Raw genomic sequence first — 15,838 nt, forward strand, 5'->3', positions numbered from 1 at the left:
CCAAATATTTTGATAGCTTGTGTCTTCATTTTCATTGAACTCTTGAAACATTTTGATTTCTTCCTTGATTTCCTCTTTGACCCAGAAGTTGTTAAGAAGTGTACTGTTGAGCTTCCACATTTTGGGACTATTACTAATCTTTTGTTGATTGTTAAGTGTTAGTTTAATTCCACTGTGGTCTGAGAAGATGCTTGGGATGATTTCAGTGCTCTTGAATAGGCTGATGCTGTCTTTGTGGCCTAACATATGGTCTATCCTTGAGAATGATCCATGTGGATTTGAATAAAATGTGTATTCCAGTTTCTTGGGATGAATGACTCTGAAAATGTCCAATAGTTCTAGTTTATCTATCTCTTCATTTAGCTCCCTTATGTCTTTACTGATTTTCTTCCTGGATGATCTGTCAAGTTGAGATAGTGGGCTGTTGAAGTCCCCTACTATGATTGTGTTACTGTTAATATATTGCTGTAGCTCTTTCAGTAGAAGTTTGATGTATTTAGATGGCTTCTCATTGGGTGCATAGATGTTAATAATTGTTAAGTCCTCTTGATTGACTGATCCTCTGAGCATTAAGTAGTGTCCATTCCTATCTTTTTTAATCTTGTCTATTTTAAAGTCTATCATGTCAGATATGAGAATAGCTGTTCCTGCCCTTTTTTGTGGGCCATTGGCTTGTACGATAGTTGTCCATCCTTTCACTTTAAGTCTGTGTTTGTCTTGTTGCCTTAGGTGAGTTTCCTGTAGACAACATATTGTTGGGTTGTGTTTTCTTATCCATCTTCCTACTCTGTGTCTTTTAATAGGTGAATTCAGGCCATTGACATTTATTGATATCAAAGACTGAAGATATTTTAACGCCATTCTTGTAGAGTTTTAGAGTGTTTTGATATATATCCTATTTGTGGTGGTCTGGTTGTTTATAGGAGACCTTTCAGATCTTCTTTCAAGGCAGGCTTGGTGATGGTTGCTTCCTTCAACTGTTGCTTGTCTGAGAAGGTTTTGATGCTTCCATCTAGTCTGAATGACAGTCTAGCAGGATATAGTATTCTTGGCTGAAAGCCTTTCTCATTGAGCACTCGATAGATATCTTGCCATTCTCTTCTGGCCTGTAGTGTTTGTATGGAGAAGTCTAATCTTATGGGCTTTCCTTTGTAGGTGACTCTTTGTTTTTCTCTTGCAGCCTTGAGGATCCTTTCTTTATCCTTATTCCTTTCCATTCTAAGTATGACATGCCTTGGTGTCTTTAGGTCTGGGTTAATTCTGTTTGGGACCCTCTGGGCTTCTTGAATCTTTATGTCTTTGGTGTTGTCTAGACTAGAGAAATTTTCAGCTATTATGGCCTGGAGAATGCTTTCTTCCTCTCCTTCTCTTTCTTCCTCTGGTAAGCCAACAATGCGTATATTGTTTCTTTTGAAGTCATCCCATAGGACTCTGTTGTTGTTTTCAGCATCTCTTAATCTCTTTTTGAGATCTCTTACTTCTTTTTTAGTTGTCTCTAATTCATCCTCAATCTTGCTAATTCTGTCTTCAGCCTCATAGATTCTATTCTGTCTGCCCTCTACTGCTTTCTGGAGTTCATCTATTTTGTTGCCCTGCTCTGATACTGTTTTAGCTTGTTCAGCTAGTTGCCTTCTTAGCTCAGCGATTTCAGCTTTCAGCTCTCTAATAACCATGAGATAATTAGAATTTTCTTCCATATTCTCATTTGTTGTTCCTGCATTTCTGATTACAATTTTTTTCAAATTCTTTACTCACTCCTGTTATTATTTCCTTAGCTAATGTTTGGATGTTGAACTCGTTGTTTTGTGCTTCACCCTCTGGAGGACTTTTAGCTGGACTCTTGTCCTGGTTCGAGTCTCCAATATTTTTTCTTGTTGTTTTAACCATTTTATATATTATGTTATGAGTTCCCTTTATCAGTACTTTTCAAATTATTGATCACTATTGCCTGGATTGACTTGTGTCCAAGTAATTTAATTAAAGGTTTTACCGTGGTGGAAGTTAACAGTTTTTTCAATCCCTGAGTTGGAGCTCAGTGGTGTAAAAGCCTCTTTTTTTTTTTCTTTTTTCTTCCCTGTAGGCTACGGGAGCCTGGGGGCTTTTAAACTATCAATAGGCTTCTTAGCTTAATCACTGACTCCTGACCAAGAGATAAAGCAGGGTGTGGCAGAGATAATCCAGTGGTTATGCAAAGAGACTTTCACAGCCCCTCAGCTATGCCACCGAGGTATAGGTCTTCTCCTGAGTTTTGCAGTTAGATCTCTGTCCCCTGGTGTCCCTCCCTGTTGCTGCTCCAGATTCTGAGGGTAGTAGCAATGGAGACTCAGAGTTGCACTTGGTGAGTCTCTGGGGAGTCCTTTCCTCCCTTCAGCTGTCCCCTTGTTGTGGAGCAGACTGGAGGTGGTGTCTCCACTGATAAACTGTTGAACTGTTAGCAGTCACTTAATTTCTCCTTAGGCCCCTCTCTCCTCTCTGTCACCAGCCACGCGTGTTTGTACTCACGGGTGATTTACTGGGTTCCTGTGGTCATTCTAGTCCTGTCTTGTTTCGGTCCGGGTGGTCTCCTTTGGTATTCCTAGTTGATCCGGGAGAGGAGAGGAGAGGAGAGGAGAGGAGAGAAAGCGATCTGCTGCTCGTAGCTCCGCCTCTGTAACAGGAACTCCTAATATAGTTTTTGAAGTAACTTGGGTTTACAAAACTATAATATTTCAGAAGTACAATTTATCACCTTAAAATATGTTACTGAACTTGCCTCTTCCTCTCGACCCCAAAGCACCAACATCCCTCCCTCCACCAAAGTCCATCATGCCCTCTCCACCACAGCAGCGCATTCTCCCCATACCACCCCCTAGTAACCTCAGTTCTGCAGTTTAGGATCAAAGAATGTGCTTTATTTTATTAGTTTTATTGCCACCAGAGTTATTGCTGGAGGGCTCAGTACTGGCACTATGAATCTGCTTCTTTTTTTCCTTTTTCTTTTCTTTTAAGTTTTATTTGTTATTGGGCAGAGACAGAAATTGAGAAGGGGAAAGGGAGGTAGAGAAGGAGAGAGATGAAGAGACACCTGTAGGCCTGCTTCACCACTCCTGAATTTCCCCCCTGCAGTTGGAGAGCCTGGCTCCAGTACTTCCTTATTGAGAGCAGGCATTCAGTTTTTCCTTTTAGTATTTCTTGTAGAATTGGTTGGGTACAGTTGAATTCTCTGGTCCATTGCTTATCTGAAGAGCTCTTCATTGCTCCTTCAAACCTGACTGATAAACTTGACTGGGTAGAGCATTCCTTTCCATCAAAAATGTTGAGTATGTCCTGCCAGTCTTTGTTGGCCTTTAGAGCTTCTGGGGAGAAATCAGCTCCTAGTCTTAGGGGAATTTCTTGATAAGTGACCCTCTGCCTTTTTCTCATGGTATTTATCATTCTCCCCTTGTCTTCGATCTTTGTCATTTTAATTATGTACCTTGGTTAACATAGGTTTGGTGATTTTCCTTGGAGCTCTTACAACCTCTTGGATATGATGGTCTACCTCCTATTTCAATTTGGGGAAATGCTCAGCTATTATTTCTTAAACTAAGAATTCTGTCCCTTTCTCTTACAAATGCAGTTTGAACTCACCTTCTCCTGACACTGAGGCTAGCATGGCCCCTCCCTGCCACCTCACTCTCTCACATTCAGTGTTTTGAATGTCACAGAGATGATCTCATCTGTACTCGTTTTCCTGCAGCTTGCCCTTTGCACTCAGCATTGTTTCTGACACATGTCCATGTCCTTCTATGGACTATAACGTCTCCCCTAGGTGGTGGTGCCACCCTTCTTCCATGCAGGAGCTCCCCAAGGGGTAGCAGGGTCTCAGGGCAGGGGAAATGTACCTTGCCTCCTCGAGACATGCTGTGGTTTCCTCTCCAGGCCATATCCTTCCCCTCTCTCTCTCTCTCTCTCTCTTTCTTTCTCTCCGTCCCTCCCTCCCTTCCTCCCTCCCTCCATCCCTTCTTCCCTTTCCTCCCTCCTTCCATGGCAGTCCTGAGAAAACCTGTCTTTCCATGTCTTCCCTCAGTCCTGGTACAGTCAAGGGCTTAATTTCTGATTCCTGATGGGGTCAGGGGAAGCTCAGTTGGTCACACACTCATGTGAATTGCCTGTTCCTATTTCTTTACATTTTTCTCTGTTGGCTTATCCTTTTAATTTCTTTTCTTTTCCCTTTGCTTACCTTTTCTTTCTTTCTTTTTTTTTTTTCCTCCAGGTGTATTTCTGGGGCTTGATGCCTGCTCCTGGTGGCCATTTTATTGGATAGGACAGAGATAGGGAGATAGGGAAAGAGAAAGATAGACACCTGCAGACCTGCTTCACTGCTTGTGAAGCGACCCCCGCCCCCGCAGGTGGGGAACCGAGGATTTGAACTGGGATCCTTGTGTGGGTCCTTACGCTTCCTACAATGTTAGCTTAACCTGGTGAGCCACCATCCGACCCCCTCCCATTCTTTTCTTGTAGTGTTTGAGAATAAACCGAGGCTCTTGTGTGTGTAGAAAACTGTTGAGTGACCACTGTGACTATATACAACTGGAGAGAGAGAGGGAAAGGGGGAGAGAGAGAGATTGACTAAAATACTACTCTACCTTCCTTTGGTGTTGTTCATGGTGCTCCCTGTGATACCAGGGATTGAACCCAGGACCTTGCACACCACAAGTTGTATATTCTACTCACTGAGGTGTTTTCCAGACATGGGTTTCTTTTTTTAAAGACTTAAAATTAAAAAAAAAATTTATTTATTTATTCCCTTTTGTTGCCCTTGTTGTTTTATTATTGTTGTTATTGATGTCGTCATTGTTGGATAGGACAGAGAGAAATAGAGAGAGGACGGGAAGACAGAGAGGGGGAGAGAAAGATAGACACCTGCAGACCTGCTTCACTGCCTGTGAAGCGACTCCCCTGCAGGTGGGGAGCTGGGGGCTTGAACTGGGATCCTTAAGCTGGTCCTTGTGCTTCGCGCCATGTGCGCTTAACCCGCTGTGCTACCGCCCAACTTCTGGGTTTACTCTTTTCTATTACTGGTTTGTAAACTTTATTTTCTACGTCTCCTGCAGATTTGGCATTGCTAGTTAGCACAACACTGTAAGCATCACAGACTAGGGCCTGTAATTTACCCTTTACTCTTCACATGGGGTCTTGCTAATCCTGTGCTCTACCAGCCAAGCTACTCCCCCAGCTGATACAGTGTCTTGCTTTTTTGCCCTGATGCAGTTTTGATTTATTTTTGGTACTGAGGATAGAGCCCAGGGCCTCACATGTGCAAAGCGTGCACTCTACTGCTGAGCTACTTCCTTGGCTCTAGTTTATACTTGTTGGTAATGTTTAAGGAGCTCTTCCTCATTTTGATGTCAGTTTAATCTCCCGTTTTTTCTTTTCTTTTCTTTCTTTCTTTCTTTCTTTCTTTCTTTCTTTCTTTTTTTTTTTTTGCCTCCAGGGTTGTCCTGGGACTCCACTGTTCCTGGAGACTATTTTTTCCCTTTTGTTACTCTTGTTGTTTATCATTATTATTATTGTTGTTATTGTTGCTGTCGTTGTTGGATAGGACAGAAAGAAATCAGGAGAGGAAGGGAAGACAGAGAGGGGGAGAGAGAGAGATAGACACCTGCAGACCTGTTTCACTGTGAAGCGACTCCCCTGCAGGTGGGGAGCCGGGGGCTCGAACCGGGATCCTTATGCCGGTCCTTGCACTTTGCGCTTAACCCGCTGCGCCAGCCCAGCTCCCTCTCCTGTGTTTTCTTATAGTGACTTTAGAGATTTTTCTTTCCTCTTCTAAGTCTGTGATTCCTTTTGCACACGGCATGAATGCTTCATTGTTTTGTTTGCCTCTGAATAGATAGTTTGTGTAAGCAGTCTAACTAGGCTCTCTTTTCCCAGTGATTTGAAATGCCACCTCTGGTATCTGTTCAGTCCCCCATGTGTATGGATTCAATTCTTTTTTTTTTTTTAATTATATTTATTTTCCCTTTGTTGCGCTTGTTGTTTTGTTGTTGTAGTTATTGTTGTTGTCATTGTTGTTGGATAGGACAGAGAGAAATGGAGAGAGGAGGGGAAGGCAGAGGGGGGAGAGAAAGACAGATACCTGCAGACCTGCTTCACCGCTTGTGAAGCAACCCCCCTGCAGGTGGGGAGCCGGGGGCTCGAACCGGGATCCTTATGCCGGTCCTTGCGCTACTGCCCAACTCCCTTTCTTTTGGATTCAATACTTGACGTTCTAGTATGTTCCATTCATCTTGATGGCACAGAACCAATAGCTCTTTACATTAATTATAGTCAGTTTGTGTGTCTGTCCCTTTTTTCTTTTTAAACTTTTTATATATTTATTTTCCCTTTTGTTGCCCTAGTTTTTTTATTGTTGTTGTAGTTATTGTTGTTGTTAATGATGTCATCATTGTTATATAAGACAGAGAGAAATGGAGAGAGGAAGGAAGACAGAGGGAGAGAGAAAGACACCTGCAGTCCTGCTTCACCGCCTGTGAAGCGACTCCCCTGCAGGTGGGGAGCCGGGGGCGAACCGGGATCTACATAGGTCCTCGCACTTTATGCCACCTGTGCTTAACCTGCTGCTCTGTCGTCCGACTCCTTCCTTTTTCTTCTTGATGTGAGCTTGGCAGAGAGCTGACTTTTCATGTCCCTGCTCATTTACCCTCAGAACCCCAGCAGCAGGTGCTACTAGTGCTCCCCCCATTGGACAGATGAGGTCACTGGGATGGGCTAGGAATGCCAGGTCAGGGTTACCTGTTAGCAGGGTGAGACTGGTTCTGGACCTGCGGTGGTTCAGTTACAAAGCTTGATCCTGTGTCCTGCCCTCTGGTGAGGAGCTGCCTTGGCAACCATGCAGGGCTCAGCAGGCAGAGGCTGGACTGCATGGATGAGGCTCCAGGTTTAATCCCCTGCACCACATATGACGAGAGCAGTGCTCTGGAGTCTCTCTCACTCATAAGGTAAACCACCAAGCCAGTCTTTACAGTCTCTGGAGAACTCTGACCCGTCGTCATGCATAGCAACCTTCATTCCCTGCCGTCTAACTGGGTGGCAGCGGGTGTGGAATCAGTACGTACCCCACTGTCTACCTGCCAGTAGCTCTTACAAGTTGTCTGTTAGTTATGCTTATGTAAAAGAGTCATTTCATGTATCCATATGAGACAGAGTTTCATGACAGAGAGAGCAAGAGAAAGCTATGCTGGGGCAACACTCCAGTCCATGTGGCACGAGGCTGGAGCCTGGGACTCCAGGCACGCAGGTCCTGTCGTCTACCCGTTTGTGTGCCATTTCCTGTGCTGCAGCCGTCTATGGTCAGACTCCACTCTGGCTTCCGGAAGGGGCAGCAGCACAAAGAGCGACCTTTGTCTTCAAGCAGCTCCCAGAACCCTCCAGAATCTCTGCAGCACGTTTGCCATCACAGCTGGCAGCCTGGGTGAGAGTCCCTTGGCTTGCTTCTTTCTTTGCTTTTGTTTACACAGTGAGACTGAGAGATGCCAATGGGAAAAAGAAAAGTTCTAAGAAAAAGAAGAAGTCACCGACAGAGGAGGACATGGAATCCAAGCACGGAGGCCACTGGAAACCAGAAACCTTCTCTGTTCAGCTGCCAGTGACGCCGCTGCTCGCAGGTAGCTGCAGCCCCACTGCACGGCTTCCGCTTGTCCTGAACCACACGGGAAGGTGCCCTCCAGCCAGGTGCTCTTGGTGACTGAGCCTGGACTGTCTGCCACCTCATCGCATACTCACAGCTCCTTCAGCCAAGTGGGGGTCATTTTATCCGTTTGTAAGACGTTACCACAGTTTAGGGCCCGGGAAATAGCATCGTGGTTATGCATATGACTTCTGTGCCTGAGCCTCTGAAGTCTCAGGTTCAGTTCCTGGCACTGTCATAAGCCAGAGCCAAGCAGTGCTCTGGAGTAGGGGGAAAATAAAAAAGATGCGTCACAATTAAGAAAATAGGTCTCAGGGGGGTAGGGCGCACGTGGCGCAAAGCGCAAGGACCGGCGTCAGGATCCCGGTTCGAGTCCCCGGCTCCCCACCTGCAGGGAGGTCGCTTCACAGGCCATGAAGCAGATCTGCAGGTGTCTGTCTTTCTCTCCCCCTCTCTGTCTTCCCCTCCTCTCTCCATTTCTCTCGGTCCTTTCCAACAAAAACATCATTAAGAACAACAACAATAATAATAGCCAAAACAATGTTAAACAACAAGGGCAACAAAAGGAAAAAAGAAATAGCCTCCAGGAGCAGTGGATTTGTGGTACAGGCCCTGAGCCCCAGCAATAATTCTGGAGGCAAAAAATATATATATATGCAATAAATATATTTAAAAAAAGAAATTAGGTCTCCTGCAAATTGATAGCAAATTGATCTCCACATGTTTTGATGATGGGAATCTTAGAGTATATTTTGGGTAAAATTATGTGAGTTTTTATTTTTATTTTTTAAATTTTAAAAAATATTTATTCCCTTTTGTTGCCCTTATTGTTTTATTGTTGTAGTTACTATTGTTGTTGTTGTTAGATAGGACAGAGAGAAATGGAGAGAGGAGGGGAAGACGGGGGAGAGAAAGATATACACCTGCAGACCTGCTTCACCGCCTGTGAAGTGACTCCCCTGCAGGTGGAGAAACGGGGGCTTGAACTGGGATCCTTAGGCTGGTCCTTGTGAGTTTTTATTTTTGTGTATTTTTTAAAAAAGATTAATGAGAGGAGGAGCAAAGGACAACCAGAGCATCTCTCTGGCATATGCAGTGCCAGGGAGTGAGCTCAGAACTTCATATATGAAAGTCCAGGGAGTCTGGCGGTAGGGCAGCGGGTTAAGCACACGTGGTGCAAAGCGCAAGGACCAGTGTATGGATCCCGGTTCGAGCCCCTGGCTCCCCACCTGCAGGGGAGTCGCTTCACAAGCAGTGAAGCAGGTCTGCAGGTGTCTGTCTTTCTCTCCCCCTCTCTGTCTTCCCCTCCTCTCTCCATTTCTCTCTGTCCTATCCAACAATGATGACATCAATAACAACAACAATAATAACTACAACAATAAAACAACAAGGGCAACAAAAAGGGAATAAGTAAATAAATATTTTTTTTAAAAAGTCCAACACTATTATGCTACCTCCTGGGCTGTGTATAACTTTGTTTTTTAAAGGAGGGTAATCATAGAACAAACTGCTGTCTTTAGAGAAAACAGTTTGTTTTTTCAAAGAGAGAGAGAGAGACACCATTTCCAGGCTCCCTTCAGAGCAGTGGGGTCTGGCTGGAACCTGAGCGGTGGGTGTGACAGCAAGGAGAGACACACCTAGTTGGATGAGGATTTGCGCCACCTGGGTGAACGCACGCCCTCTAGTGGCTGATCTGCCGACGCTTAGGTGTCAGCTTCCTGAGCTGGTTCATGGTCCATTTCCAGAGTCTGGAAAGTCTTAACTCTCCCAAGGTCTTTAGCTGCTGTCAAGATATCTTGAGGAAAGACTATTGACATTTTTTTTTCCTTTTTACCTCCAGGGTTATCGCTGGGGCTTGGTGCCTGCACTACGAATCCACTGCTCCTGGAGGCCATTTTTCCCATTTTGTTTCCCTTGTTGTTATTGTTGCTAATGCTGTTGTTGTTATTGTATAGGACAGAGAGAAATGGAGAGAGGAGGGGAAGACAGAGGAGGAGAGAAAGATAGACATCTGCAGACCTGCTTCACTACCTGTGAAGTGATCCCCCTGCAGGTGGGGAGCTGGGGGCTCGAACTAGGATCTTTGAGCCAGTCCTTGCATGTTGTACCATGTGCATTTAACCTGGTGCACTACCGCCCGGCTTCCTGACTTTTATCTTTAAATGTTTGTTATGTTGTAGCTACTAAAGATTTATTTACTAATGAGAGTGGAGAGCAAACCAGAGCATCACTCTGGCATAAATGGTGCCAGGGGCTGAACTTGGTACTGCATGCTTGCCAGATTGGCAACTTTATCCACTGAATAACTGCCTCCATCACAACTACTAGATTGTTTTATATTATTATTTACTTTTATTCTATTTTATTTTTCCCCAGAGCACTGCTCAACTCTGGTCTATGGTGGCGCTGGGGATTGAACCTGGGTGGTCAGAGTCTCAGGCATGAAAGTCATTTGCAGAACCACTATGCTATCTCTCCCACCCTATTTATTAGAGAGGTCCAGAACATCACTCTGGCACAAGAGAACCTCATGCTTGTAATCCCTGAGCTCTAACCACTGTACCACCTCCCAAGCACCCTCCGTGTGGTTTTTGTCCTGTCTCCAAATTGCTCTGCTTATTTTCAGTGCCACTCCCCATAGTGTTAGCTTACAACTTTCAGCTTCAGCTCTTCCATGAGATTTTGACCTAAACTCTCATGACTGTACTGTATTTTAGATTTTCTGTATTAATTTCAAAAATTGCTCAGCTCCTTTATATTTTTTCATTTTCTTTCTTTCTCTCTTCCTTTCTCTCTTTCTTTCTTATTTATTATCAGAGAATTGCTCAGCTCTGGCTTATGGTGGTGCAGGGGATTGAACCTGGGACCTCAGAACCTTGTGTACAAGAGTCTATTTGTATAATTATGCTATCTACTCTCACACTGTTTATTTAACTTTAAAAATTAAGAAAAAACTCATTTTATTGCTGCCAGGTTATGACTGGGGCTCAATGTCTGCCTGTACTATGAATCTATTGATCTTGGTGGCCATTTTTTCCTTTCTCTTTTTATTGGATAGGACAGAGAAACAGAGAGGAGGGTGAGATAGGGAGAGAGAGAAATTGAGATACCTGAAGACCTGCTTCATCTCTCTCTCTCTCTCTTTTTTTTTTTTTTGCCTCCAGGGTTATTGCTGGGGCTCAGTGCCTGCACTGTGAATCCACTGCTCCTGGAGGCCATTTTCCCCATTTTGTTGCCCTTGTAGTTATTGTTGCTATTGCTGTTGTTGTTGGATAGGACAGAGAGAAATGGAGAGAGGACAGGAAGACAGGGGGGGGGAGAGAAAGATAAGATACCTGCAGACCTGCTTCACCGCCTGTGAAGCGATCCCCCTGCTGGTGGGAAGCCAGGGGCTTGAACCCGGATCCTTACGCCAATCCTTGCGCTTTGTGCCATGTGCTCTTAACCCGCTGTGCTACCACCTAGATCCCTGCTTTACCACTCTTGAAGTGTGACTCACCTGAAGGTAGGAATCAGGGCCTTGAACCCTGGTCCTTGCACATGCCCCTTAAGCATATGTGCTTAACTGAGTGCACCACTGTCTGGCCCTTGTTTATTTACTTTTTAATGAGGTACCTCCTCAGTACTACTACTGAGTCCCTCCCATACACAGCAGGACTCTGGCTGTGTATGGTGGCAGCTGCATCTGTCAGGACATCTGAGGGACCAGATGCAGCAGCCTGGGCCTCTGGCAAGGAAGATACCAAGATCACCCTTACACAACCATCCTGGTTGGTGGCAGGAACCACCTTGGCCCAGGCCAACCACAGGTGTCCTCACCATAACACGGTGGTAGTTTGGGGTGATCCGTCCCCAAGCCAGCTTGAGTCCTCTTGGTAATCCCAAGTAGAGCCACAGACTTTGCATACCTTAATGGTTAGTCAGTAACCAAATAGATTCTAGAAAGACCCAGTGTTTGGGGTGCATAGCAAAGGAGCCAGACTGAGCTAAGCAAGACGAGTTTGGACACTGTTCATTAGCCAAGGCACTTTGGACAGTGGCTTAGCATCTCTGGGCCTCAGTTCCCCCCTTGGTAAAGCAGTAATATTAGCTACCACACAGGCCTGGTGTGAAGGTAAGAAGAGGCTTAAACTCTTAGCACCTGGGTCACCACTATGGCAAGGTACATACTCTGTCTGGTGAGCTATCTTCTAGCCCCAATTACGTTCTTATTTTTATTTATTTTTACCAGAGTGCTGTTCAACTCTGGCTTATGGTGGTGTGGGGGACTGAACCTGGGACTTCGGAGCCTCAGTGACGAGAGTTTATTTGCATAACCATTATGCTATCTATCTATCCCTGACCCCACTACATTTTTTAACACTGGGGCAGGCTCAGTGGTGGAATGCATATATGAGGCCGAGTTTGATCTCTGGCACCTCAGAAAAAACCCAGTATGTTGGCTGCACCACAGACCATGTAAATCAGAGAGTTGGAGGTGATGCCCTAATATCAGCATTCCGCACTGAACCCCCAGAGGAGTCAGGAAGCATTGACAGTACAAGGTGCTCATCACAATCTAATCACTAGGTGGGGGGGGGGCACCCTGCAAGGATGGAGGGGTGTGGTTGGCTTTGGTGGTGGGTGTTGAGAAGTCGCATCTTATGAAGAGGTGGGGACTTGTAAGTCAGGTCACTGCAAAAACAAGTAAAAGTGAGTGTGTGCGTGTGTGTGTGTGTGTGTGTGTGTGTGTGTGTGTGTAGCATTTCTTCAGCTTGAGAAAGGGGTTTGTAGCATGCTGCCTGCCTCCTTTTTTCTTTAAACTCTCCTTGCTTGGTTGTGATCTTATCAGCTCTTCTGGGGCAGAGTCCTCAGCGCTGAGTGTGGGAAGGTGGGGAGCCTAATGTCCTGTGCACGCCCCCAGGCGGGCAGAGCATCGTGGGCCACGCCAGCTGGAAGTCTGCCACTGTCTTGGGCTGCTACCTGACCTTGAGCACAAAGGTTCCCATCATGACCGAGGAGCAAAGGCAGGACTTGAACCCCCTGACCATAAGGATCAAATGTGCCTCCTGCCTCCCGTCACAGCCCGTCTCCATCCAGGAACTAGAGGTAAGAACGGGCGGAAGGCGGCCGGGAGACAGCTCAGCTGGTAGAGCACACCCTTTACCAAGTGCAAGAACCGGGTTCCAGCTCCAGACCACCACGTGGAGCACCTGCCCGGGGGAGGTTTCCCAATTGGGAGAGCAATGCCATGGTGCCTCTCTTCTCTGTCCCTCACCCTCTGCGTGAAGGGAAAAATGACTCGGGGCTGGGTGGTGGTACGTCTGGTTAAGTGCACATAGTATGAAGCACAAGGGCCCACGGGAGGATCTGGGTTTGAGCTCCTGCACCCCACCTGCAGATGGGGAGTCACTTCACAAGTGGTGAAGCTGGTCTGCAGGTGTCTTTTTCTCTCCCTCTATCTCTCCCTCCTCTCTCAATTTCTCTCTGTCCTATCCAATAAAATAGAAAAAAAGGGGGGGCAGCTGCCAGGAGCATTGGATTCATAGCGCTGCCACTAGGCCTTGGAGGCAAAAAAAAACAACAAGAAAAACTCCACTGGGAGAAGTGAAATCATGAAGCCGAGGGAAACCATAAGTGGCAGTAAAATAAATTTACTAAAGTGTGGGGGATGGTGAGATAGCTCACCCAGGAGGGAACCCACTTTGGCAGCCATGAGACTCAGGTTTGAGTCTCCAGTTTACCAGAAAGAGGACTACAGCACCAGAAGAAGCGTCAGGGCTGTGATGTCTTCCCCTCACTGCCTCTCTTGGAAAAGTCAGCCGGCAACAGTGAAGCCCCTTATCTGACCTAGTGATGTGACTGTCTGGGTTGAACTGTGTCTCCCTCACAAAGGTGTGTTGACGTACTCCAAGGCTCCAGCGCCTTGGAGTGTGACCTCATGTGGCCACTGGGTCTCTGCCAACTGTCCTCCAGTAAAAATCACCTGGCTGGAGTAGGTGCTAACGTAGAGTGACAAGTCCTCACAGGAAAGGAAGCTGGAGACCCAGACAGGCACTAAGGAGGGTGGACCATGTGCAGATCTGGCAGTGAGGGGGGGGGGGAGAGGAAAAGGGAGAGGGAGAGGGAGAGGGAGAGAGAGATCTAGAGTGTCACTTGGGCTCAGGCAGTGCCAGTACTGGGGCCTAGCGCAGGGCCTCATGCACGCAAGTCCTATGCTCTGCCCTGCACCACCTCCCTGACCGCTACCCCTCTGTCTGTGGTGAAGGCCACCGCCACTGTCTGACCACACTCAGCACCTGGAAGTGGGGCTGGAGCCAGGCTTTCTTCTTGGTGTTGGACTGAAAACATTCTGACCTGCTGGGCTGGGCTCTTCTGGGTCACTGGGCTGCAGAGACGGCTTGTCTCAGTGTTTCTCCTGCCTGCTTCCAGTAGCTTCTTTGTGTTACTGTCTAGCACCTGGTGTAGAATCTGTCCCAAATGAATGTCTGAGTGCCAGGGTTCCCGGCCTCATGGTGCAACCCTCTGGAGTCTTCTTTAGCGCTTTATCGGATTTCATGAGGGAGATCAGTGCATCACTTCGTCATCAGGCTTGTTTTGTGACTGAAGTTAATGATTTCACTATTTTCTCCTTTCCCTTCCTTACAGAACTCTTACTGCTCTGGGCTGCTCCTCTGGCCGCCTTGGTGCTTTTCTTTCTAATTGTTCTTCTTTACAGCATGTGTTAAGTTCACATGGAGGCCTCTGACCACTATCCTTAAAGGACTTGATGTCTTTTGGCCTGTCTTACGGCCACCTCCCCACCTCCCCACCTCCCCACAGCCCTTTGCAGACTCTGTGTGGTCTCTTCTGTCCCAAGCAAGCACAGCCATGCTTTTCTCGCACGTTGGGTCCTGAAAGATCTCCCAAGAACGCCTAGTCTCTGGGTGGTGTTGGGGGCCCATGATGATACATAGTCTGTCCCTTCCCATGTCAGGAGTCCTCCTCCTATGTCTGCTAATCTTTGGTTCTTCAAGTTTTTGTAGAGACTCGAATCTTTGCTGTGTGTCTACTAGTCAAGGATCTGTTGGTCTACTCTGCAGTTCACTTATTATTATTTTTAATGTTGTTTTGGTACCAGTGCTTTGTGCTTGTACAATTCCATCACTCCTGGTGGAATGTATTAATTTCTTCTTTTAAATTCAGATAGGGCCCATAGTGCCACTCTACCATTCATGAAGCTTCCCCTAGAACCAAGCATGGCGCTCCCATGCGGAGCTGGGGCGTTGAACCTGGGTCTTGGTCATAGTAAAGTGTGCCTTCTACTGAGTGAGCCATCTCCCAGCTGCTGGGCTGGAGGAAGACACATGGCAGCAACTCCCTAGCCCTCCTCTTAAACGCCCTTGTTCATCCGAGGGTCCCGGGGATGACCTTGCTGTGCAGACTCTCTTGTGGGGCTTCTGAGGATGAGGGCAGCAGAGAGTGAGCATGGCCTTGCTCCCCACAGAAGCTGTGCATGCCCGTGTACTGCAAATACCAGTTCCACAAGGCGCCAGTGCATAGGACCCAGGGCCAGCCCCATGGCACCCACGTCTGCTTCCAGGACACCAACGTCATCTTCCTGGGCGTGATGCACCCCAGCGACCTGAAGGAGTACCTAGAGGGGCCCCCCATGCTGGTGGAGGTGCACGACCGTGACCGCAAGATGGAGGAGGCCAGCCAGAAGCCCACCCTGTTTGGGGAGGACCCCCTGGACACCTACCTCAACTCGCACGCCCTCATCTCGTCCAAGGAGACCGAGAGCAACCCTTTTGAGTTCCAGAAGAAGGTGTGGGACCCCTATGGGGTGGCCCGAGTCAGCTTCGCCGACCTCCTGCTTGGCCGCAAGTACTTGAACCTGGATGTCCCCATCCTCAGCTGCGACCCTAGACCCATCAACCTCAGCCTGGACTGCAGGGACAGGAAGGCGGTGGGCATCCTGCTGCCCAAGGACAGTGTCCAGCCGGTGCCCATGGGCAACTACTTGGAGGCCAGCTCGCTGCTCAAGCTGCGGGTGGACGTGGCTGTACCACTGCAGCTGGGCAGGGAGCCCTTGGAGGTGGATCAGGAAGGTGCCACCACATTCGGCCGAGTGGTTTTTGTGTTTGAGGCGTCTCGGAGGCTGGCGCTGCTCTTCAGGCTGCTGCAGGACGTGACCACGATCAACGCTGAGGCCCTGGAGCTGGACAG

The 15,838-nt window shown here is 47.2% G+C and overlaps 1 protein-coding gene across 1 annotated transcript in view; it reads left to right on the forward strand.

The window, feature by feature from the left end:
- Positions 1-15,838, forward strand: part of CFAP92 (cilia and flagella associated protein 92 (putative)) — a 50,707-nt gene that overhangs the window by 14,156 nt on the left and 20,713 nt on the right. The window contains exons 6-8 of the mRNA XM_060180329.1: positions 7,482-7,628; positions 12,555-12,739; positions 15,213-15,838. The exon at positions 15,213-15,838 is cut by the window's right edge and continues 183 nt beyond it. Coding sequence (XP_060036312.1) covers positions 7,482-7,628; positions 12,555-12,739; positions 15,213-15,838 — 958 coding nt within the window. The remainder of the gene's footprint in view (positions 1-7,481; positions 7,629-12,554; positions 12,740-15,212) is intronic.

The sequence above is a fragment of the Erinaceus europaeus genome, chromosome 21 (assembly GCF_950295315.1).
Source record: "Erinaceus europaeus chromosome 21, mEriEur2.1, whole genome shotgun sequence".
Lineage (NCBI taxonomy): Eukaryota > Metazoa > Chordata > Mammalia > Eulipotyphla > Erinaceidae > Erinaceus > Erinaceus europaeus.